This window comes from Macaca nemestrina, chromosome 2, assembly GCF_043159975.1.
Source record: "Macaca nemestrina isolate mMacNem1 chromosome 2, mMacNem.hap1, whole genome shotgun sequence".
Taxonomy (NCBI): Eukaryota; Metazoa; Chordata; class Mammalia; order Primates; family Cercopithecidae; genus Macaca; species Macaca nemestrina.
The window spans coordinates 185654638-185681558 of NC_092126.1; the positions used below are offsets into that span (position 1 = coordinate 185654638).

General features: G+C 38.3%; 1 protein-coding gene across 2 annotated transcripts in view; it reads right to left on the reverse strand.

Annotated features, from left to right (window-relative positions):
* LOC105477438 (crystallin beta-gamma domain containing 3) overlaps nt 1-26921 on the reverse strand; it is a 124042-nt gene that overhangs the window by 88031 nt on the left and 9090 nt on the right. The window contains exon 2 of one of the 2 annotated variants that reach the window (XM_011733937.3): nt 14733-14799. The exons of the other annotated variant lie outside the window; for it this stretch is intronic. Coding sequence (XP_011732239.2) covers nt 14733-14799 — 67 coding nt within the window. The remainder of the gene's footprint in view (nt 1-14732; nt 14800-26921) is intronic. 2 annotated transcript variants of the gene reach the window in all.

The window sequence follows — 26921 nt, forward strand, 5'->3', positions numbered from 1 at the left end:
TAAGTAATAAAAAGTCTCCCAACAAAGAAAAGCCCAAGACTACACAGCCTCACAGCTGAATTCCATTAAACTGTTAAAGAACACCAATTATTCTCAAACTATTTCAAAAAACTGAAGAAGACAGAATTCTTCAAAAATTCATCATTCAAGGCCATGCAAGGCCATCATTACCCTGATACCAGAACCAGACATAGACACACAAACACACACAAAAGAAAACTACAGGCCATTATCCTAGAATAACAAGATGCAAAAATCTTCAATAAAATACTAGCAAAATTAATCCAACAGTACATAAAAAAGATTATATATCGTAATTAAGTGGAATTTATCCCAATGATGCAAAGACAATTCAACATATACAATGCAAGAAACATTACATCAACAGAATGAAGAATAAAAACCTTTTGATCATCTGAGACAGAAAAACATTTAATAAAATTTAATATCCTTTCTTGATAAAAACTCTCAACAAATAGGTACATAAGGAATGTACCTCAATGAAATAACGGCCACATATGACAAATCCACAGCTAACATCATAGTAAATGTTGAAAAGTTAAAAGTTTTTCCTCTAAGATCTAGAACAAGACAAGAATGGTACTGTTACTACTCTTATTCAATATAGTGCTGGAAGTCCTAGTCAGAGCAATCAAACAAGGGAAGGAAATAAAGGGTCCAAATTGGTAAACAGGAAGCCAAACTGTCTCTGTTGGCTGATGATATGATCGTGTTTCTAGAGAACCCTGAAGACTCATCCAAAAAGCTCCTACATCTGATACATGAATTCAGGAAAATTTCAGGATAAAAAAATCAATGTATACAAATCAGGAGCACTGCTATACCCCAACAACGACCAAACTGAGAAACAAATCAAGAACTCAATCCATTTTACAACAGCTGCAAAAAACAAACAAACAAACAAAAAAACTTAGGAGTATACCTAACAAAGGAGGTGAAAGATCTCTACAAAGAAAACAACAAAACACTGCTGAGAGAAATCATCGATGACACCAACAAATGGAAACACATCCCATGCTCATGGATGGGTAGAATATTATGAAAACGACCATACTGCCAAAAGTAATCTACAGATTTCATGCAATTCCCATCAAAATACCATCATCATTCTTCATAGGACTAGAAAAAAAATCCTAAAATTTATATGGAACAAAAAAAAAGCCCACATAGCCAAAGCAAGACTAAGCAAAAAATAAACAACAACAAAAAAACAAATCTGGAGGCATCACTTCACTTGACTTCAAGCTACACTGCAAGGCTATAGTTACCAAAACAGCATAGTACTGGTATGTTGACTAAAGGAACAGAATAGAGAACCCAGAAACAAAGACAAATACTTACAGCCAACTGATCTTCAACAAAGCATACAAAAATAAAGTGGGGAAAGGACAGCCTATTCAACAAATTGTGCTGGGATAATTGGCAAGCCACATGTCAAAGAATGAAACTGGATCCTCATCTCTCACCTTATACAAAAATCACCTCAAGATGGATCAAAGACTTAAATCTAATACCTGAAACCATAATAATTCTAGAAGATAACATCCACAAAACTCTTCCAGACATTGGCAGGAAGAATTCATCACCAAGAATTCATAGGCAGAGAATTCATCACCAAGAACCCAAAAGCAAATCTAACAAAAACAAAGATAAATGCATGAGACCTAATTAAACTAAAAAACTTCTGTACAGCAAAAGAAATAATCAGCAAACAGATAACCCACAGAGTAGGAGAAAATCTTCACAAACTGTGCATCTGACAAAGGATTAATATCCGGAATCCATAAGGAATCCAAACAAATCAGCAAGAAAAAAACCAGATAATCCCATCAAAAAGTAAGCTAAGCACATGAATAGAGAATTCTCAAAAGAAGATAAACAAATGGCCAACAAACATGAAAAAATGCTCAACATCACTAATTATCAGGGAAATGCAAATTAAAACCACAATTGCAATACCACAATATTTAATTATGGCAAACATGACCATAATTTAAAAATTTAAAAATCATAGATGTTGACATGGATGCAGTGAAAGGAGGACACTTTTACACTGGTGGTGGGATTGTAAACTAGTACAATCACTATGGAAAATAGTACAGAGATTCCTTAAAGAACTAAAAGAAGATCTACCATTTTATCCAGCAATCCCACAACTGAGTATTTACCCAGAGGAAGTCATTATATGAAAAAGTCACCTGTGCTCACATGTTTATAGCAGCACAATTCGCAATTGCAAAAATATGGAACCAGCCTAAATGCCCATCGACCAACAAGTGGATAAAGAAAATGCGTGTGTGTGTGTTTGTGTGTGTGTGTATTATATGTGTGTGTGCCTGTGTGTACACATACCGTAAAATACTACTCAGCCAGAAAAAGGAATGAAATAATGGCATTTGCAGCAACTTGGATGGAGTTGGTGAGCATTATTCTAAGTGAAGTAACTCAGGAATGGAAAACCAAACATCGTATGTTCTCACTTATAAGTGAAAGCTAAGCTAAGAGGATGCAAAGGCATAAGAATGATAATAATGGACTCTGGAGACTTGGGGGAAAGGGTGGGAGGGGAATGAGGGATAAAATACTACATATTGGGTACAGTATACACTGCTTGGGTGATGGGTATACCAAAATCTCAGAAATCATCACTAAAGAACTTATCCATATAACCAAACACCACCTGTGCTCTCAAACTATTAAAATAATTTGAAGAAATAAAAATGGGCAATTAATCTGAATAGATATTTATCAAAGATGACACACAAATAGTCAACAAGTACATGAAATATGTTCAACATTGCTAATTATCCAGGAAATGCACTTCAAAACCACAATGAGATATCACACCCCAGTTAGAATGGCTATTATCACAAAGACAAAAAGTAACAAATGCTGGTGAGTATGTAGCGAAAAGGGAACTGTTATACACTGTTGGTGGGAATATAAATTGGTACAATCATTATGGAAAACAGTATGGAGGTTGCTCCAAAAACCAAAAATAAACTACCATGGGATCCGGCAATCCCACTTCTAAATACACATCTAAGGAAAAGGAAATCAGTATGTCAAAGACATATCTGCACACCCATGTTTATTGCAGCACTATTTACAACAGCCAAGTATGGAATTAACCTAAGTGTCCATCAACAGACAAATGGAAAAAGAAAATGTGGTTTATGTACACACAATGAAATACTATTCAGCCATAAAAAAAGAATGAAACTCCATCATTCGCAGCAATGTAGATGATCCTGGAGGACACTATGTGAAATGAAATAAGTCAAGCAGAGAAAGAAATACTGCATGGTCTCATTCACATATGGAAGCTGAAACATTTGGTCTCAGAGGTAAAATGGTGGTTACTAGAGGTTGGCAAGGGTAGAGTAGAGGGAGATAAAAAGAAGTTGATTAGTGGATACAGAATTAAAGCTAGATAGAAGGAATAAATTCTAGAGTTATATAGCACTTCAGGGTAACTACAGTTAACAATTATTTATTGTGTATTTTTAAATAGCTAAAAGAAAAAACATTGAGTCTTCCTAGGAAATGATACATGTTTGAGGTTATGGATATGCTAATTACCCTGATTTGATAATTACACATTATATATGTGTATCAAAATATCACTCAGTACAGCATGGATATGTACGATTACCTGTCAATTTTTTCAAAGCATCTGAGTAGAAAACATGGAATGGCCAAGTAATTCTTCCTTTACTGTCTCTAGCACCTGGCTTGGTCCTCCTTTCTACCACAGGCTTTGGCTTCACTGTGCATACCAAGAACAACCCTTTAGACCACCCTGACTCCCCACCCCACCTGGGTTCCTTGGCACTCTCAACTCCAATGCCCTCCACTTCGACTCCCCACTTCCCTGCCCTTTGGCTAATCCTCGCCCTTGTCCTGACCCATAACTGCATTGCTTCGGGCTCTGCATCTCAGGCATTCCCCCGCATTCACACCTGCTCATCTTTTCAGCTCCCTTACCCAATTGTCCTAGGTGTACCCATCACACCAGTTCTCCTGCCTCATCACAGCTTCTGCCCTGATTCTTACTCTGTCCCCTTCAGTTCCAAAAAATGTTCCTATCTTCTCTATCCAGATCTCAAATATGGCCAATTACCTCAAAGTCTCTTTCTTTTGTTCCTTGGTCACCCCTATCCAGAAAACACCAGATTTCTCTTTTCCAAATAGGTGACTTGAGTCTCACTTAAAAACTCTGCAGGGATATGCAGAGCTATACAGATTCAGGGTGCCAATCATTCATGATTTACAGCCTCAGCTTAAAATAAGTCTGCAACCTTTTCCCATTTTTCACAGCAGCTATTTCAAACCCTTCTCGCATCCTTTTAGCCATCCCTTCAACTATCCCATTCACTTGCTCAGAAGAGTATCAGAAAGAGTACTTCAGAAGAGCTCAGAAAGCCTTGTTTTTCAGAGAGACACTCCCTCACAGTCCTGTCACTACTTGCATCACAACAGCCATAGCAACAACAGCAGCAGCAGCATCTAGCCCACTTCCTTCACTGACCCTTGCAAAAAGGAGCAACAATTCCACCTCCCAAAGCTAATTCCTTCACCAGAGCACCAGTTCATAATCCTCGGTGTCCCTCACCGAGGAACCTCAGTTGCTGATCTGGCCCTTCCATGAGCTTCCACCATTCAAAAGTATATCCAGAGACAGCCTTTTCCTCTGTCCTCATTACTAACCTCCTTAGAAAGGAGTTACCAATCCTCCCCATTTCTTTCCCTTTGCTCCCAATCACTTCCTAAGTCCCAACAATTGGGCTGCCTCCCCAGTAATCCTAACCATGACCTTTCAGAGGCACCATTCTAATGACTAATCAATCCAATGGACTGTTCTTCTGTCCTGATCTTAAATGATGTGTCTGCAGAATGTGAGACGGAATCTCTTCCTGAAAACCATTCTTCCTTTAGATTCCACAGCATCACTCTGAGGTTTCCCTTCTTACTCTCTGAATAGTCTCTTCATCTCTTTCACATTCACTTCTTGTAGCCATTCCTCATATATCATGCTCTTCCAATTTCCAGCCTATATCAGCTTTTCCTTCATGCTCTTATGAAATCTCTTGCCCACAGATTCAAATATTCAGACGATGATCCTCAGATTTGCATCCCTAGCTCAGATTCCTAAACTATCAACCAGACATCTATCTTCATACCTGGATGCTTCACTGGACCTCAAACTCAAAACATTCCAAACTGAACTTGGCTATGCTATGTCTCCTTTCTTCCTTCTATAAAGTTTAAAATTCCCACTTGTTAAAGTCAGAGAAAACGTCAGGACACCATCACCATAACCTCACCCCTAGAACAGTGTTATCAGTGGCCTAACTGGATTTGTTGATACCGTATCTGTTATTTTCCACTCTATTCTCCAGACAAAAACCACAGCAATCTTCTAGAAGCCAAATATGATCATTCTTAAAGCCGTCCAATGGCTGAGCATTGTCATCAGGATAAAATCCAAGCTCCCTGGCATTGCCTTCAAGGTCTTGGTGGATCTAGCCCCCATGGCTTTCTCCAGTTTCATCTCTGACCACTCACAATGCTTGCAATGCCTACTGTCTTCATAAGCATTACTATTCACTATCTCCTCCTTCCTCTCTCCCTCCCTACCTTTCTCTCTCTCTCACACTACTGTATATCTTTGCACAATGCTATTCCCACTGCTGGGACTTATCCCTTGCTCTCTTTGCCTGGAAAATTTCTTCTACAATCCAAGTTTTTCAGGATGGAAATTACATTTATGTTCTTCCAGTGTATATCCCAAACATCCTATGTCTTCCTTGACACCACAGGGTGTAGGTAAACAATAATCTTACATACTTTCATCATGAGTAGGACTATTACTGAAGTTATTAACGGTAACTAAAATTTGGCATTCATAAACTAAAACCCGCTCCTTATAAAATATTTCTAGTTAATGTTCTACTAAGACATCTGGCTGCCATATATTACTTGGAAATTTTGCCAAAAGTTGAAATTCCACCACCAATACTTGAAATTCCCAATTTTGGGAATAAAGCCCTTTTTTTTTTTTTTTTGAGACAGAGTCTTGCTCTGTCACCCAGGCTGGAGTGCAGTGGTACAATCTGAGCTCACAAAACCTACACCTCCCAGATTCAAGCCATTCTTCTACCTCAGCCTCCCAAGTAAATGGGATTACAGGCACACGCCCACCACGCCCATCTAATTTTTGTATTTTTAATAGAGACAGGATTTCACCATGTTGGTCAGGCTGGTCTCCATTTCCTGATCTCAAGTGATCTACCCACCTCAGCCTCCCAATGTGCTGGGATTACAGGCTGATGTTAAAATCTTAAATCAAAATCAGTACCTTTATAAACAGTTTCGTTGTGGTGGGTTGTCTGATTAACTCCTTAGTGAGTACTGATACATATTCATGTCAATATTTTTCAATAAATGGATTTTACAACTAATGTTAAGTTGTAAAGATGAATTGTTTATACTCCTATTGTTAAAATAATTTTGCTTCAAAGATAACATTAGATCGTTATCACAGAATTATTCTTTTCACTAGAAAATGACAACAGGTAAGGTAGGTGGGCAACTACTTTGCCTGAATGCAGCTGGTTATAGTTTAAAACAATAAGCTATATGCAAGTCTTATATCATCACACATCAGTGTTATGATCAGTTCTAAGATGTAATTAATAACTTATTACTAAGATTATTTTAAAAGCTAAAATTTTACCTTCTAAAAATGTTCTGGTATAGAATCAAAGTTATATCTGGAGTGTTACTTTCACTGTTTTCAAATACACATAATTTTTGATAAAGAGATGTAGTTACAAGTACTATTAAAATAAGTACCCTTACCCACAGGTGACCCAAAACAGTTACCTCTCACATGTATCAGAGAAAAAATATGGGTGAAATTGCTGATCTAAATAAGAAAAGTATGAGTTATACAGTATCATGGGTATGGCTATGAAGCAAGGGCTGTTGATGGGCCTTAGTTCAATGGGAAGGGGGATAAAATACTAGATTCATTCCCAGGTGTCAAGATTGGGTAGTGTGGTGGTACTTCTAGAAACAGCAGAAAGCTAAAATAAAATGAATTCAACTTTGAGTATGTCAAACTTTAGCTGAGAGGAGAGGTCCATGAAATAGCAGGCTTTATCACCCTGAAGCTCAGGATATATGCTGGGCTAAAGGAACATATATGAGCTAGTCATTGGCCAAGACGCAGGCAGAAATCAAATCAACCAGGGCAGGTATATAAAGAGAGAAGAGAAAAGAACAAGAAAAGGAATGGGAGGAAAGCCATTCCCTCCTTTTACGATATAAGTATTTCAGCAAAAGCACTGGGCCAGAATAATAAATGCTTTTGATTCTCTGAGAGCTTTCTGGGGCTTACTCTTGTGTTCCAGAATCAGTATCTGACACCTGTAAAGGCAAATTTTCTCATAAAAATCTAGAGTACATACATGATCCTTCATATTCAGTTTTCATTTTGATAAGATACTCCCTCATACCACAATGTAGGACTATTCCAGGTACACCATAGTTGAAGTGACTGCAAATCAAACCAGATACCTTACAACACAATCAATTCAATAACTACAAGATGTCAAGTCCCCAGACTACCATCAGCCACAATGATAGGCTTAAGCCCTGGCAGTCCATTTGGTCATCTGGATAGCGCAGTAACACACAGCGCATTTTCCATTTCGGGCACTCCAATAGCACACATTTTTTTTTTCAGAAGCAATCAAGAGGCAAGATTTTGACTTCCAGCTAAAGTTAAATATGGTATGCCTTCTTTTTTTTTTTTTTTTTTTTTTTTTTTTTTGAGACGGAGTCTCACTCTGCTGCCCAGGCTAGAGTGCAGTGGCCGGATATCAGCTCACTGCAAGCTCCGCCTCCCGGGTTTACGCCATTCTCCTGCCTCAGCCTCCCGAGTAGCTGGGACTACAGGCGCCCGCCACGTCGCCCGGCTAGTTTTTTGTATTTTTTTAGTAGAGACGGGGTTTCACCGTGTTAGCCAGGATGGTCTCGATCTCCCGACCTCGTGATCCGCCCGTCTCGGCCTCCCAAAGTGCTGGGATTACAGGCTTGAGCCACCGCGCCCGGCCAATATGCCTTCTTGTACATACCTTCTTCTCAAACATCATGCAGAATCAATATTTCAAATATCTGCCTTCTATACTATTCACCCAGAATAAATCACCACCATTTTCAAGCAACGATTCACAGTATCTCTAAGTTTTAGTCAGACTATATGGCAAGAAGGCAATCATTTTACCAAGTACCTTCTCTGTGTCAGGCATTGTACAATACTTAACATGTTATCTCAGTTAATTCTAAAACACCTCTGTGAAATAAGGACCCACCCCACTACAGGTCAATAAACCAGAATTCAGAGAGGTTAAATACATTCCCAAAGGTACCAAGCTACCACCTGGAAGATCTAGGATTGAAGTCCAGGCATATCTGGTTACAAAGACTGTGTTCTTTCCATCATTACACATGTAATTTCAAAACTGTTCCAAGGAGGTGCCAGGAATGGCAGGGGCAGAGAACAGTGGCTGACTGGGAAGCTCCGGGCAAATCATTCCCAACATCAACAGGGAAAACTTTGCTGTAATCTATTTATATGCGGGGTTGCAAGTACAATTATTGTTGGGGTGGGGGCACTTTTATGTTTGAAAAAGAGACGTATAAAAATCTGTACGTTAAACTGACATGATATTGCTACAACTATTTTCATTCCTGAGAAAAAAAGACAGCAAGCACTGGGAGCAATGGTGTATGCCTGTCTGTAGTCCCAGCTACTCAGGAGACTGAGGTGAGCGAATTGCTTGAGCCCAGGAGTTTGAGGCCAGCTGGATATAGCAAGACCTGTCTGTTAGAAAACAAACAGGCTGGGTGCAGTGGCTCATGCTTGCAATCCCAGCACTTTGGGAGGCTGAGGCGGGTAGATCACAAGGTCAGGAGATCCAGACCATCCTGGCTAACACGGTGAAACCCCGTTTCTACTAAAAATACAAAAAATTAGCCGAGCATGGTGGCACATGCCTGTAGTCCCAGCTATTCGGGAGGGTGAGGCAAGAGAATCGTTTGAACTCGGGAGGTAAAGATTTCAGTGAGACGAGATCGCACCACTGCACTCACTCCAGCCTGGGCGACAGAGCAAGACTCCGTCTCAAAACAACAACAACAACAACAAACAAAGATAGCAAGCATACACTAAAGCCATAAATATTTTAAAAATCCATTCAATAATTAATTTCCCTCTAACCAAGACAACAGTTAACACATTTAAATTTGACTACCATTTTACTCTCACTGAGAAAGAGTTGAAAATCTAATAAGGAAAGAGGAGCTACATAAAATCAAAATATGAACAGATGCATATATTTAAAATATTAATCTTACTACATGAATCTGTATTCTAAATACAGGCATTAATGTAAAGAACAATTAGTGATCATTCTTCCTCAGTGAAACATTCTTGAGCTACAATTCTTCCATTTCCACATGTCAATTATTAAACAGTGGCAACAAAAAATATGGTTCTTTGTAGTAAGTGATTTACTTATTAGAAATAAGTGTTATGTGTCATAAACATCTGATACTGATGTGCATTAAGTTGATACTTATTAATTTCATTTTATTTACAGGAATATCACAGGCATACACCAAATACTTCCTCTTAAAAGATGGTAAATCCTTCACCAAAGTTGTCTGATTAGTCATGAGCACCACTCCTAAATTGGGACCAGTGGTAGATTTTATATAAGGCAGATGCCAAGCTATGGAGAATATGCATAATAATCATCAATGTATTGAGGACTGGGTTGGAGAATCTACAACCTGTGGTCCAGATATAATAATCTTATTTAGCTCATGGTTCATTTCTGGAAGAAGACTTACTGCCATAGTTCTTTTTATGTTTTAATAGGATTTCTTTGATAAATGAAGTTTATGAATATAGCTTATAAATTCAGTACACGAATGGGAAGAATCATTCTCTCTAAATTCTCTTGCCTCTGTTCATTACCAGTGGGAGTTGTGTCAAGTGACTTAATTTGAGATTTGCTTTTTTCAACTATATACAAAGGGATATAAATTCCGTTTAACACTGTGCATAGAATATACACATTGATTTTTTTCTTTTGAACTAAATACTCTAAAATGAAGGGTGGTTTTTTTTTGTTTTTTGTTTGTTTGTTTTTTTTTTTTTTTTTTGCAAAATACACTTATACAAGTAGGATTTACTCAAATGAAATTTAAGAAATGGAAATATTCAGCTCCTTGGATTTGTCATTCTGCATAGAATATACATGACAGACTTTTTTTTTTTTTTTTTTTTTTGAGATATAGTCTGGCTCTGTCGCCCAGGCTGGAGGGCAATGACGCGATCTCGGCTCACTGCAAGCTCCACCTCCCGGGTTCATGCCATTCTCCTGCCTCAGCCTCCCAAGTATCTGGGACTACAGGCGCCCGCTACCACGCCCATCTAATTTTTTGTATTTTTAGTAGAGACAGGGTTTCATCGTGTTAGCCAGGATGGTCTCGATCTCCTGACCTTGTGATCCGCCCGCCTCGGCCTCCCAAAGTGCTGGGATTACAGGCGTGAGCCACCGCGCCCGGCCGGCAAGGGTGTGTTATTTTGTTGTTGTTTTTAGTTATAAGTACAAAGACAAGACGAGAACAGATATAACTGGTGATACAGCTTGGATGTTTGCCCCTCACACTGACATATAATCCCCAGTGTTGGAGGAGGGGCCTGGCGGGAGGTGTCTGGGTCATGGGCGCAGAACCCTCACGGATGGCTTTGTGCTGTCCTTGCAACAGCGAGTGAGTTCTGGTGAGATCTGGTTGTTTAGAAGTGTGTGGCAGCTTTCCCCTCTCTCTCACTCCTGCTCTTGCTATGGGACATGTCTGCTCCTTCTTTGCCTTCTGCTATGATTTCCACCAGAAGCTGAGCAGATGTTGGTGCCATGCTTTCTGTAAAGCCTGCAGAACTGTGAGCCAATGAAACCTCTTTTCTTTATAAATTACCCAGCCTCAGGTATTTCTTTATAGCAATGCAAAAACGGCCAGACATAGCAGGCAAGAGATTTCAGAAAAGGTTAGGAAGGCAAAAGCAGACAGATGCATAGTAAATGAGCAGAGAAAGCTTCTACCTAAGTGACTGCAAGAAGGGACTCTGAACCTAAGGGGAACAAAACAATCCATCACATAGGCAATCTGAAATGACTTCGGATTTCAAGACACTAGGTACCACTTAAGGCAGTGTCAGACATGGGATTAAAACTAAGAGTTTGCTTGAAAATCTTCACACAGAAAAGTTGAGCCCAAGGGCTCTTCCTTCACCCAAACAGTAAGATAATCCTCCCTACTTTCCACCACTAATGCTCCCAAGAAAAAATAAAAACAGAAAAACTAAAAAAAAAACTGAAGATATTAAGGCTTTTGGAGAAACTGAATTTGAGATCAAAGGGACATCCACAGGGAAATGTCTGGATCATTGATAAAGTCTGGAACTCTAGATGGATGTCAGATAAAGACACAGGAGCCAAAAGATGACACCAAAAGACTGGAAGATATTACTTCAGAGGTCTGACACTGAGGAGAACTGAAGATTTTGAGAAACATCTTCATGAAAAAGTATTTAGCCAAAAGAAATCAGTGACTGAAACTGAAGGAAGTAGCCAGAGGTAGGGATGGGACCAAGAAAGGACAATATCACAGAAGCAAAAATAAACCAAAGAACATTTCTAAAAAGGAGAGAAAGACTTGGAAAAAAAGTGTTTCAATTGGTTAAATAGAATGAGAACCAGGGAAAGGTTACTGAATGTGGTCAGCGAAAGGTCACTGGTGAACATGAATGTAACTGGTTTCATGGAATAGCTTTCATTCAATCAGCGACTACGTACTGAGCATCCATGACACATGTGCCAGACACAGTACCAGGCTTCCCATGTCAGAAGGAACTAAAAGAGAAACAGGAATCAGAGCAGAAAGCATTAAGAACTGAACAATGCTTAAGACAGACTTTCATAAGGAATTTTGAGGTAAAAGGCAGGAGTAAAGTAAAATAACAGACCGAAAGGAAAGGAAACCAGACTCACAAAAATAAAACAAAAACATTGTTTTTAATTTTATATATTTAAAGAGAAACAGAGACCTGATGCAAATCAGAAGCCAGTGAAGATGGATGGATAGCAGTAGTCAAGGCAAGGCCCAAGGAGAGGCAGTAAAGTAAGGACACCAATACCACTGCACATGGTATAGTCAAGGTGGGGGCTTAAGGGAATTTAGCCTTACAAGGGAGAAAGGGATAAATATTCATCTGATATAGGTAGAAGAGAGCAGGGCATAACACAAAGTAGATGTGAATGAAGAAAGAGTTTAAGGCTACAAGACAATGATAGAATGTGGACTAAATTTCTGGAAGCATCTCCAGCTAGATTAAAAACCTTATTAACATAAAATACGTATTCCAGTAGAATAGAGGTAAATGTTAGAAGTAGCCACTGATGTCAGCAAAATAGCAAAATTTGTGTAGCATGTAAGTGGTATTTTAACAATCAAAAATTTAATGATGTCCCAAGTTAATATAAAACATAATCTAAAATTGTTTAAAAATACAATTAATTTTTGTAGCTCAAACTTGTCTTGCAACCAACAATCTTCAACATCATCACTGGGTATCTCAAGGTCAAACACAAAAAGAAGACTATATAAGGTTATGTTTACATAAATCTGTTATGGTTCTGATCAAGTGGGAAATACTGCACATTTTTTCTCTTATCACAGAAAGCATTATAAAATTTAAGTTATGTTACCAAAATACATATTTGTTATGATGCCTGGTAGCAGCAGCCCCTGAACAACTGGGTCTGTGTGGCTAGGTTGAAGAAATCCTACCAGTAGCTTCCAGAAGGTTTTTTTAAAAGTTACATGAGCCAAAATGCACAGGATACCCCAGAAAAAGTGCCACGATATCCTTTCTATTATGGGATAACTGCAGTTTCCATATATAAGTAAGCTTATGGGCTTCAAATCACAAGAGAAACAGTCTCATGACTGCATGGTATTTACTTAGGGGCTTAGATGCCAAAATAAAATTATCCTCGGCACTCAAAACAAGATGTTAAGAATGGACAGAAAAGATTGTTAGCATAGAGGCCCAGCTATTCTATTTGCCAAATATATTTACTGAATCCACAAAGACGTAACTTTCAGAGCCTCTGTAGGTGGAAAACAGCACTACTGGAAATAAGAGCCTGAATTTATTCAAGTTTGAACACTAAAGATTTATTTAGGTGAAAGTATAGCTAAAATAAACCATCAGGTATAGGCTAAATGGGGAAAGAAGCAGAGACTAAGAGAAGAAAAGGGAGCAAGGAAAGCAGGAAGGTTTGGTAAAGGTCAAGAGTGAGTACAGAGGAAACAAGGGATTAAGAGACGGAATGACAAAAGCTGATAACCAAAGAAACTTGGAAGTTTGAGATCTCAGATGTAACAGCCTTCCTATGAAACAACACAAGGGCAAGTTTCGTTTATTGCATTAGAAGTAAAAGTCTTGAGTAGGGAAACTCGAAGCATGTACAAACTGAAAAAGCAGCAGCAGCTATAGAGCCCATACAATGGTAAACCAGCAGGCTGGCTAGCAACTGATTGCAGAAGAGAAGTGAGATACATGATAAAACCGCCAGGAGAAGGATTTGGTAGCCAGACTCACAAAGGAGTAAAGAAAGGAAAGCAAGGTGATCTTCATTTTTTCCTTTCAATAAATTTTTTTTATTCTAATGGAGAAGGTAGACATAAAGAAAACAACTTTGTCTTTATAATGTGTAATGCGCTGGGCATTATATAGTTTTTAAAAATATTACAAAGTGCCTATATCAGTCATGAAGAATTGAGATGACATTTTAGTCTTTCTACTGACCAAGCTAATTTATTCTGAAATTCCCAGAAGATTCCAATTTTCTCCTTGACTGTCACAAATCATGCGAAAAGAAAGCAACTGGGACCAAAAGCCATGATTGTGGGATAGCTACCAAAACACGATCACATACCTAGAAATTGGAAACATCAAATTTCTAGAAAATCACTTATGAATAAAAAGAGAGATCACAAGGTTTAGTGGTTTTCAAGGATTTTCAACTACTCATGGAGAATTCCCTATGTAGGTGTGTAGGTATCTACTTTTTGTGCTTGTCCTCTTAGAGAAGCCAAGAATGATATGCAAGCTAACCGAAACACACCTAACACAGAACAATGATATGTAGAAACAGATTATTAACTTCTACCCTCCAAAAGCACTATTACTTTGCAACATCTCAGAAAACTCATAAATCCCAGAACTTCCTAGGAAAAAGACCATGGAGGTCATGTAATCTGACTTACAGATTAGCAAACAAAGACATAGAGAAGTTAAATGCCTCAGCTGAAGATCACACAGTTGGGTTAGTGGCAAAGCCAAGAACACCAGTCTGTATACTCCCTTCTCAGAGCCTTTCCCCACCCATCCAGACCCCCATCCCACCTCCCGATGCAAGTGTCCGACAAAGCCGGGCTGGATTTCCACAAAAAGTAATTACACCGTGTTCTTTTTGAAATGTAAAATAAGATGATAGAATCTAAAAGAATTAACAGTAATTTAAGATATTTACTTGATATAAAGTAATATTAATTTAAAACTATACCTTTACTGCTTCTGATGAAAGTACATTTTCCTTTTTCTGACTTGTGCTCATGGGCTCATTTTCAACACTGAAAAATAAAAACCACAGTTTCTTTTGAAATTAAAACTACTAAACTAAAAGTTTTCTGTATTTAAACCTAAACTGAAAGGTCCTTTATCTTCCATGCCCAAAGACTGATACACCATGTTATACCAAGGATATATTGATTTGAATCTCTAAACTCAAAAAATGCATTCAAAAATGTTCATCTAGGCTTCAGATATTTGTGAGAACTCATTGTGCCTCATATTTTCTTATACAAATAGTCAACATCACAGTAACGATATATCTGAACAAAAGAGCACCTGTGTATTACTTTCATAACACTGGCAAGTGCTAGCACTCTAAGATATTATTTACGTGAAGGTTCCCCACAGCCAGATCTTTTTTTAATGCCTATGCTGGGTGTTATTTGGAACAGAATGCATTTCTATTCAGCAAATCACTATAAACATTTAGGTCTATCTAGTGAATTCTGGGAATACTCAAAAATAGATGTAGGCTTATCTAGCCCCAAACGTGTTCCAGATGGCACCTTAAAATCTGATTTCCCAGATAGTTACTTCTAACTGTCTTTAGTCTGGAATACCTCCTCAGATGCCTTTTGGGATGTCATTATAAACTAGTTTCCCAAGACACATTTAAGATTTTTTTTTTCTTTTTTAGAGATAGTCTTGTTCTGTTGCCCAGGCTGGAGTGCAGTGGTGCAATCATAGCTCACTGCGACCTCCTGGGCTCAAGCAATCCTCCTGGCTCATCCTCCTAAGTAGCTAAGACTACAGGTGCATGCTACCATGCCCAGTTATTTCATTTTTTGTAGAGATGGGGGTCTCAACTATGTTGCCCAGGCTGGTCTTGAACTCCTGGCCTTGAACTCCAATCTTGGCCCAAAGTGCTCGGATTACAGGCATGAGTCACTGCGCCCAGCTTCCAGATCTAAATATTTATATCTCTTTTTAAACATTATCCTGTTTTCATACTTTCATAATACTAGACAAATTAAGTAGCTTCACTCTAAAGATTATTGACTGTCTACCATATGCCAAGGATTGTGCTTAGCCTTAAGGATATAAAAATGAGTACATCAGGTTCTTTGCAAAACTCTGTCTAGTTGGAGAGACTAATACATAAACCTTAATACAGTTTCATAAGAGTTATAATTGCTAAATGAACAAAATTCTATGAAGCATAAAAGAAACAAGGAACAACCAATTCTACTTGCTCAGTAAAGTACCCTCAGAGGAGGTGCAAAAGCAGGTGGTAATAGAGAATCAGGCATTTTCTGAAAACCAAGTTTTATTTGTTTGCTTTTAATATAAGTCTGGAGCACAGAGCTTGCGAAGGACAGAGGTAATCCTCCAAGGGATGAGACTGAGACCAAAAATTAGTGGATCCCAGACTATGAAGACCAGGCCTGACCTGTTACAAAATCTGACCTTTGTCCTACATGCAGTGGGAAGCCTTCAAGGAGGGGACAAGCATAAGCAGGAGGATGACTGAGAGTGGGCCAGATGTCGAATAGTGGTCACTGGTGGTGGAAGGCCTGGAAAGGAGGAAGTATATAAAGGCCGTCCCAAAGCAGATCAGATGGAAAGACAGGACACGATTTATGCCATTTAGATTTTCTATCCATAAAAGTCTATGTTATTATGCACAGTATCCAAGAAACAAATGGTCATGGTCAAAATATGGAAACAAAAAATAAATCATGAACACCTGGAAAATACAATGGATAAAATGTCATTAAGTCCAAGACTCCATGCACAAACACATGGACCAAACAGATACAGCTAGACAGATCCTTAAACCTTCTAAATGTCAATAGAAAAAGTGTGTATATATATATATATATACACACACACACACATATATATACACACACACACATATATATAAACACATAAGCTGTGTGTTAAACACATAAAAAATTCTGTGGGGCAATTCAGGAATAAAATCAAGAACAAAACAATAGAAAATATTGTACAATACAGAATTGCAACCTGTACATATGTATAAAATAAGAATGTCTCATAATTGCTTCTTTAAAAGTGAATAAGTTCTTATCTCTTTTTTCTATTTTACTAGTCTTTATCTTTTGCCAAAAGGCTGTTTACGATTCAGTTTTTGGTTTTTTTTTTTTTTTTTTTTTTGAAGTAAACGTGAATTGATTTTGGTCTATTTCAGCTCAAATTAACAAAAACAAACTGGCAAATACATATAAAAAGATCATGTTATAAAGATTTGGGGTATAATTAAGAATAATGCTGACCTCGACAAGTGATCTAACTACAATCTATTTTGAATGATCTACCTAAAAACTATCTAAACATACAACATCTAATTTTAGTCTCCTAGTTCATGCTTCAGGATTCCTGAAATTCTGCTTCATTTGGTGTGTTTACAGGATTTTCTATAAACCTCCTGCCTAAGACTGTAAATGAAAACGGTAAAGGTTTCCTTTCTAATATAAAAGCTCTCCAGAAAATGCAGCTAAGTTCATGAGATTATGGCAGAACTCAGTCTTTTCAAGTACCAGTAATCACTTCCAAGTACAGACTACAGACACACACACACATTCCAGAAAAACACAGCAGGAAATCAGCATGTAAGTACTGAGCAAACAATGAAAGAATTTAAGTTAAAATCACCAAAAGAAAAATTACTTGATATTTCTTAAAATTCTCCCTTATATCCTTTAAGTTGCATGATTCTTATTACTAAACCAAAATTTTAAAATGTGTTGAGTTTTAAAGCAAACGACATATTTTAAAATTTTGGTTGACTGATAAAAATCATTGCTTTTATTAAAATTTCAACACTTTGCTACATGAAACATTCTTAGCATAGATAACATTATTCATGCCCTAGCTCCTGATATAACTGTTACCCATAACCACTTGACATTACTAGAATATACCAAAGTTTACACACCTACAAATCACTTTAATCTGCTGCTTGCAACATCCTTCCCAGCCTAGTTCTCTAAATCCTTTACAGCCTAGTTCTGGTTTTACTTGTATTTTTTGTGCTCTCACTGCATGCAGCAATACCTCCCACATATTTGCCACTCTTTATCATTAACAGCTAGTTGTCCATCTTCCCAATGAGAATATAAACTTATTAATTCAGAAGATGTATCGTTCATGTCTGTATCCCAGAGCCTGGCATCCCACCCGGGACCACGAAGGCACTCAAATAGTATTTGTTAGATGACTTTTAAAAAATAACCTATAACCAGGCCAGGTGTAGTGTGGCCTGTAATCCCAATACTTTGGGAGGCTGAGGCAGGCAGATGGCTTAAGATTAGGAGTTCGAGACCAGCCTGGGCAACATGGCAACCTTGTCTTGACAAAACAAAACAAAACAAAACAAAACAAAACAAAACGCTGGGCATGGTGGTGCGCGTTTGTAGTCCCAGCTATTCAGGATGACACTGTACTCCACCTGGGTGATAGAGTGAGACCCTGTCTCAAAAAAAAAAAAAATCTATAACCATATTTCCATTTGTGCCTGCTTACCTTCATCAGAAAACACTGTTACACTGGGGACAATATAATTATAACATCAGTTTTTTTTTCTCAAGGAGGTAGCATATAAGTCTCTTGAAAGAATATGCCAGCCATTCCTATCCTACAACATACTTCTCTAAAACCATTAAGTAGGGAGTGGGGCTGGTGGGAAAAAATCACTCAACAAAAGCAAGGTCATTTTCAGTTGATTTAAAAATAAAACAAAACACACAAAAAATGAGAACACAGCAGCTAAATATACTCAAAAACAGTGAACACTCAGATGTCTGCTTAGTACAAATATAATATAAAATAAAACTAAAAGGGCTCAAAAGGCTTGGGGTGATATTTTCAGTCTCTTAAAAAATAAATACCAAGGAGAGAGAAACATGTTCGCCTCAAACTTCATGAGAGACCACAATCCATTCCTATTGTTTGCTCACAATTTAACCCCCTTTGGGACCCAGGGTATTTCAATTAGCAATATTTTTAGAAAGCAGACATTTTATTCATGGCAGAGGGTGAAAAGCAGAATTCAAAATCACACGTAGGCACAAATAAAACCACCTAACATTTCTAAATAGCCTCATCTTAGCTAACAGAACTTTAAGAATTAATCTTTCAAAATAGCTCAAATATGAAGGTCAATGTAACATAAAAGCCCCTCATCTTTCAAGTAACTTTATTTGGACCATGCCTGAAAATGAATTCAACATATAGTTATTTAGCCTTTATGTGACTCTGTGCCAGACATAAAATATTTTTCATCGGCAATGCAAAAAAAGGATCACTTTAACCTTCTAAATTTCAAATAATTTACATAAAGGAGAACTCCTAACCTGTCACTGAAGATATATTATTTTCTTAAAATTAAATTATAACAAGATTCCCTAACCAATAGCAGAAAAGCAGCGGAAAACTGGGCGGAAGAACTCACCCACTCAACAAACTACTAGTGCACACATGTATGTGTCAGGCACCGTTCTTGGTGCTGGGGGTTGCACAATGTACAAACCAGACAGGTCCTTGCCCTCATTCTTTCAGAACTCATGTCTATATTCATCGGAATCACCTGGGGTATCTATGTTTCTCAAACAGATTTCTGGGCCTGATTGTCAAGGAATCCAGTTGGAACGGGGTCCAGGAATCTCCATTTTGAGCTACACATCACCCTTTACCCCAGGTTGTTCTAAGGCAGGTGGCCCTCTGACCCCATTCTTGATAAACAATGGTCTGAGAGCCTCTCTATCTTTAGCTGACATCAACAACTGATAGATGTAGAGGGAAGAGAAAAATCTGACCAGGAGGATCTCCACTTATTATTTAAATATGTTAAGTGTGGCTAAAGATTAGGTAACAATTATTTAGAAAACACTACCCATTTTCCAACACTGCTGTTCAGCAAAGCTCCTCCATCCAGAAAAGCAGTGTTGCCCTAATGAGCACATATAGCACTGAAAGTATAGGGTGGGACCTGGAAGGAAAAAATTCCCCTCGTTCAGTCCATACCACAGACTGGAGCACAAGGGAAGCTTCCGGGCCTCTCTCAGAGTCAATTTCTCATGAGGTAAGAAAACACCTTCTTGGATGGCCACAGGACAGACGCACAGAAACAAAGGGTACACTCAGTGGAGGGTGTAAGGGAGAGTAAAGCTTTCCTCCCCTCCTGTAAGCACCTGTTGGGCACCTCCTCCTCCTATGCCTTTCTCTCACACATAACCGTGACTGCATCAGGAAAATCTGGAAACGGTAAAGACCTGAATACAGCTTCCATAAGCGTCTTCTGGAGGCTTGTCTACTTCTCTATGGATGCCAGAGTCTACGAATTCTTGCCCTTTTGAGAGAGGAAGAGATCGTTGGTGCTAATGCCATCACTGGCAGCAATTCAGAGCACCCCCAAATATGAGGTCACTTAACATAAGGTAGTCCCTAATTTGGGAATGCTCTTACATCTAAACAGCACACCCCAACCCTCTGTCCACAGGGACATTTCTCCACTTCCAGGGCCGATTTACCTTCTCTCCTTTGTTTCCAACTCCACTCAAAACTGATGCTGCCTGAAAGTATCCTCCCACTTGAGATTTTCACTTCTACTACATGAGGTGTGGTATACAGTAGAAGAATCAGCAATACTGTTGAGAACAGGGAAAAAGAATCAGGGCAAATCTCCCCATCATTTTATCTTCCCCCACTACCGTAAAACTGCTGGTTCCAAAAGCCTGGTCCACTCAGCAGCACCTCTCCTTCTACCTCAGCTTCATTAGGCCTTTCCTTCCTGGTATGTCCCTCCTCACCACACAGCCCACCTGACCCAACTCCTGTGATGAAGTCCTAAAAGTAGCCAGAACCTATCCTTCCCTTAAAATGTGATCAAATAATACCCCAGTCTTCCAGGTGAGACTTCCCCTCGGACTAAATGAAAAATAATGCAGAACAAGACGAGATCTTTACCCATCCACTCCCTCTCCCTCTGTCATAAGTAGTAAAATGCTTTGCAACAACTCAGAATGAACTTTTGTCTGTTTCAGAGACAGCACCTTGAGGACAAAATGCACTTGTCAAAATGAACGTTTTTGGATCTGATTTTACAACCATGTAAATTAAAAAGGTTCAGACCAGCTGATATGAGATCTCTGTCAGATCTAAAATCCCACATTGCTATGTTCTACAACAGAAGAATGGGTGGGAAAAAAACAGGCAGACTAAACTTGAGGCTTTTCTGGTAAAAGATGAGAAAGACTACGGCCAAGAAACCAACTTAGATCAAAACTAGCATGAGGGCACCATAACAAAGAGGCAGAAATGTCTACCGTTCCTTATTTCAAAATGACTGAGGCTCGCTCTGGGCCTGCCCTCTATTCCCTCAGATTCCACCTCTTGGCCCTCTTTTGGGTCCTTAAATACAGCAAGGACTTCATCCTCACACCCTCCCAAAGGGTCTGCTCAAGCCATGGGATCTACATTACCCTTGGGATATTTTTCTTAGAAATATAGCCTCACGTGACAAGTTCTATAATTTTCTTTGTTCAAAGCTATACTGCAGATGCATTATGGATTAAATTGACTTTTGTGCACCGGCCTGGAGCACCATCCAGCAGGTCCAATGATATGGGAAGAAAGATAGAGTTCCACACCAATGATTTGCAAATCACCATCTGGAAAACTGTCCATTCACAAATGGTGTCTGCCAGCAGTAGAGTGGTACTTGTATTTTTTTAATGGCTATTAACAGAATATAAAACAGGTGGTTATGGCACTATTTCTGGGCTTCAAATTAAAAGGTAACTAAAAGCTGCAATTTTAAGGCACTCAAACAGCATATATTTTAGCCCAAACATCTGGCAGTTGCATGATTTCAAAATTCTAGAGAAAAATCAGGAGGAGAGAGGAAAGGTAGGCATGATTATGAGGCTCTGTTGCTTCACAATCTGAGACTTCTGACACTCCTTTTCTCTATAATGTCAGTCCTCTCCTATAATTTATGTATCTACCTTGAGGCTGCCTTATTTCCTGTCCCCCAACTCACGCACCCAAAATAAGACCCATAATTACAGTTAAATCACAGGCTGCAGAGTGAGAATCTCAGTACGTCTGAGATGTGCCTGAGCTGTCTACCATACATGTGTTGTGAGTGATTGCTCCATTCTCCCCAAGTTCTCCATCTACCTCATAACCTTCAGATTCTGAATGTTTGACTCACCCCCGCAAGATTCAATACCCTCAATCTCTTGCTGTGATGTGAACTCACAACAGTATTTTAGCTGCTTTCTAAAATGGAGCATTCATTCACATATCTTTCAACAAACTGTTCTGAGGACAGGGAACTGGAGACCCGAGATTGTGCCCTCGCAAAGCTCCCCAGAATCTGACCTGGGCTGACCTCCCCTCCAACTGAAATCCTTCCTCCTCTGTAAATTCTTCCAGACACAGATAAACAGATAATATATATGTGAATATAAAAACACATTTACAAACACATATAAACACATGCCCAGTGATACTTTCCAAAAGTAAACTCATCATTTCAACTCCTTACTATGAACTAACAAGTCCTACCTCATTGGCCCCTGGCTCTCTTCCCCATGTCACTAACACCCACTCCTCCTCTAATTCTGTGTCTCTGTCCACACTGGCATCTGTGCCACATGATTGTGCCCCAGGACCTTCTAACTGAATGTTCCTTCTGCCCAGAAAATTCTTTCCTCAGACTTGTTCATGCCCCACTCCCGGATATCACCGGGGTCTTTGCTTAAATGCTACCCAATACAGACACCTTTCATGACCACCCTACCTGGACTCACCACTGTCATTATGCCCCTATCCCTCCCCATTTTATTTTTACTTCAAAGCATATTATATATTAATCTAGATATTTTCTTCCCTCCCCATTAGAATACAACCCTATGTAAGTAGAGACACATTTAGATATGCAAACAAGATTCTGAAAAGTGATGACACAACTAAGTTGTTCTAATAATTCAATTTTAAATTATTTTTACAACATATAAATAAATGTATTATTGTCAGAAATGTTACAGCACTATTGTTAAGTGAAAAAAATTCAAGTTCCAAACTCTTGAAGAAGAACTTTTACTTTTATAAAAATATTTAGACATGAAGACGTATTTAGACAAACCCATAGGGAATCATTTGAAAGAACGATATATGTTTCTGAGTGGGTAGGGTTATGAGTGTGCTTTTGCTTTTTGGTCCTCTTATAATTTTATACCTGTTTTGTAAAAGCAAATATTACTATCAAAAAGAGAAAAAAAAAAGTAGCATAGCTGATGAAAAAGAAAGCAAAAACAAGTCAGTGCAAAAAATGCAAGCAATTAAATAACAAAATACAAATACTGCAAATATTACCTAATGTTAATTCCTTTGTATCATAATATATGCAACATGGCCAAAAATTTATTTGCCTACTTAGAACAATGCAACACCATTATTACGGTTCACATTTTCAGCTCTTACTGATAAAAAGCACAATGCCATCCTTCCAGCCTGTGAAAGAGCCTTTGTGCTTTGACAAGACAATAAAAGGCAAGAGACTTTACATCTCACCTAATCTGTCCCCAGTTATTAAAACATCAAATTCAAAATACTTCATTCTTTGTCATAAGAAGCATGGTAGTTACAAGAAATTTATGATCTGCCACTGAGGTAGCAACCACCTTTGTATAAATTTTAATATGAAAGATAAAAATTTCTAGCATATCTTCTAAAAATTACATAAAACAAATATTGGTGAGACCACCCAAATACCATTTTCACTTCACTTCTGACACTGCCATTTGTACTGTTTGTCATAAATAACATATAAAATATTTTTCCTTAACTGTTTTCTGTAACTATGCTAGGGTCCATCTTGGAATTCTGCCTATTACAATGGGTTATATTTTTGTGCCAACACCTTACTTGAAAGCAGCACTTAAAAGCATATCTGATTTTAGAAGTATGCAAGTGCTATGGTTTGGATGTTTGTCCCCTCCAAAGCTCACGTTGAAATTCAACCCCCAGTGTTGGCAGTGGGGCCCAGCGGGAGGTGTTTGGGTCATGGAGGTGAATTCCTCAGGAATAGATTAATGCCCTCCCTGGAGTGGTGGTGAGTGATTTTTCACTCTGTTAGTTCCACGAAAACTGGCTGTTAAAAAGAACCTGGCACCTCCTGACCCCTTGTTTCCTTTCTTCCCAAGTGATTCCTGTATCTTCCACCACAACTGGGAGCAGCTTGACACCCTCATCAGATGCAGATGCCCAGTCTTAACATTCCAGCCATCAGAATCGTGAGCTAAATAAATCCCTTTTCTTTATGAACTACCCAGCCTCAGGTATTCCTTTATAGCACACAGCTATGTAACAACACAGACTATGACAGCAGAAAACCTCTGTTTTGTAATCTTTTAGCAATTTTATTATTATACTTTTAAGTTCTGGGATACATGGCCGGAACCTGCAGGTTTGTTACATAGGTATACACGTGCCATGGTGGTTTGCTGCACCCATCAACCCGTCATCTACATTAGGTATTTCTCCTAATGCTATCCCTCCCCTAGACACCTCCTGACAACCCACCAATAGGCCCTGGTGTGTGATGTTCCCCTCCCTGTATCCAAGTGTTCTCATTGTTCAACTCCCACTTATGAGTAAGAACATGTGGTGTTTGGTTTTCTGTTCTTGTGATAGTTTGCTGAGAATGATGGTTTCCAGCTTCATTCATGTCCCTGCAAAGGACAAAAACTCATCTTTTTTATGGCTGCATAGTATTCCATGGTGTATATGTGCCACATTTTCTTTATCTAGTCTATCATTGATGGGCATTTGGATTGGTTCCAAGTCTTTGCTATTGTGTACAGTGCTGCAATAAACATACATGTGCATGTGTCTTTATAGTAGTATGATTTATAATCTTTTGGGTATATACCCAGTAATGGGATTGCTGGGTCAAATGGTATCTCTGGTTCTAGGTCCTTGAGGAATCACCACACTGTCTTCCACAATGGTTAAGCTAATTTACACTCCCACCAAGATTGTAAAAGCATTCCTATTTCTCCACATCCTCTCCAGTATCTTTTGTTTCCTGACGTTTTAATGATCGCCATTATAACATGTGAGAAGGTATCTCATTGTGGTTTTGATTTGCATTTCTCTAATGACCAGTGACATGAGCTTTTTTTCATATGTTCATTGGCTGCATAAATATCTTCTTTTGAGAAGTGTCTCTTAATATCCTTTGCCCACTTTTTGATGGGGTTGTTTTTTTCTTGTAAATTTGTTTAAGTTCTTTGTAGATTCTGGATATTAGCCCTTTGTCAGATGGATAGATTGTAAAAATTTTCTCTCATTCTGTAGGCTGCCTGTTCACTCTGATGATAGTTTCTTTTGCTGTGCAGAAGCTCTTTAGTTTAATTAGATCCTATTTGTCTATTTTGGCTTTTGTTACCATTGCTTTTGGTGTTTTAGTCATGAAGTCTTTGTCCATGCCCATGTCCTGAATGGTATTGCTTAGCTTTTCTTCTAGGGTTTTTATGGTTTTAGGTCTTACATTTAAGTCTTTAATCCATCTTGAGTTAATTTTTGTATACAGTGTAAGGAAGGCATCCAGTTTCAGTTTTCTGCATATGGCTAGCCAGTTTTCCCAAAACCATTTATTAAATAGGGAATCCTTTCTCCATTGCTTGTTTTTTGTCAGGTTTGAGAACGATGAGACGGTTATAGATGTGTGGCATTATTTATGAGGCCTCTGTTCTGTTCCATTGGTCTATATATCTGTTTTTGTACCAGTACCATGCTGTTTTGGTTACTGTAGCCTTGTAATATAGTTTGAAGTCAGGTAGCATGATGCCTCCAGCTTTGTTCTTTTTGCTTAGGATTGTCTTGGCTATATGCACTCTTTTTTTTTTTTTTGGTTCTATGTGAAATTTAAAGTAGTTTTTTCTAATTCTGTGAAGAAAGTCAGTGGTAGCTTGATGGGGATAGCATTGAATCTATAAATTACTTTGGTCAGTATGGCCATTTTCACGATATTGATTCTTCCTATCCATGAGCAAGCAATTATTTCCTCATAGCCATCATTGAGAGGTTAGGTTATGGAGTTCAATTTATACTCAAAGAATTAAAAAGTTTGGCAACAATGATAATTGCAAAGATTTTCTAGCTATTTCTGGCAAAACAGTATAGGTGAACACGTTTAACTCTGTCCCATGGAAATGATGGTAAAGCAATTAATAAGAGGAAATAAGCTACCAGGTTAAAAAAAAAAAAAAGATGAAGAATAACAGCATTCAGGATAGATGAGATTTTCAAAGAAAAGAAAAACAGGCAGAAATATAATTTAGAATAAATAAAACTTTTATCATTTCTTTGTGTTGGTAGCATTTCAAATCTTATCTTCTAGCTATTTTATAATACACTATTGTTAACGCTAATCTCCCTCCTGCACTAACAGTGAAGTGCTAAGCTGAAGTGATATCCTAAAAACCCTGATTTGATCATTACACATTGCATGAATGTAACACAATATCACATATACTCACTCCATAAACAGTATAATAATTATGTATCAATAATTCTTTTACAAAAAAGAATAGATAAAAACTCAGAATCCCATATCCCAAAATATGGCACTTTGACATGCTGAACTGAGCAGCCTCAAGGTCTCTCTGAACTCCACCTTTGTCTTTTGTCTTTGCTCCTCTGTCTCTCCCAAAGCACAGAATGAAGTTCTGTTCTCTGAAGTTCTCTTATCTGCTTAAAGTTTGGACCCATCAAAGAAGAAAACAATTACCTCTAGTCCCTTCCCTAGTTTTCATTAACTGAACTCACGTCACAAGAAGAAAGACTGAAGTCTGTCATAATATCTCAACAGACTTTTGTCATAAACCACTGTCTGTTCCGTGGGCCCAACAGATTTTGTCCCAGGCCTTTGTTATGTTCTTCAAGCTCACTGAGTTCCCATAAAAATCATTTACTAGTCCCCTAAAATCATCCACTTTCCTCTCTCCTAAGAGGTGGGGTATATCAGCATCTGTACCTTACTGGGATATTTGGTAGTCACTCTGTGATTTTTTTCGCCCTGCATGCTAATAAATTTCTATGTCATTTCTCCTATTAATCTTCCTCTTGTCAGTTGATTTCTTAG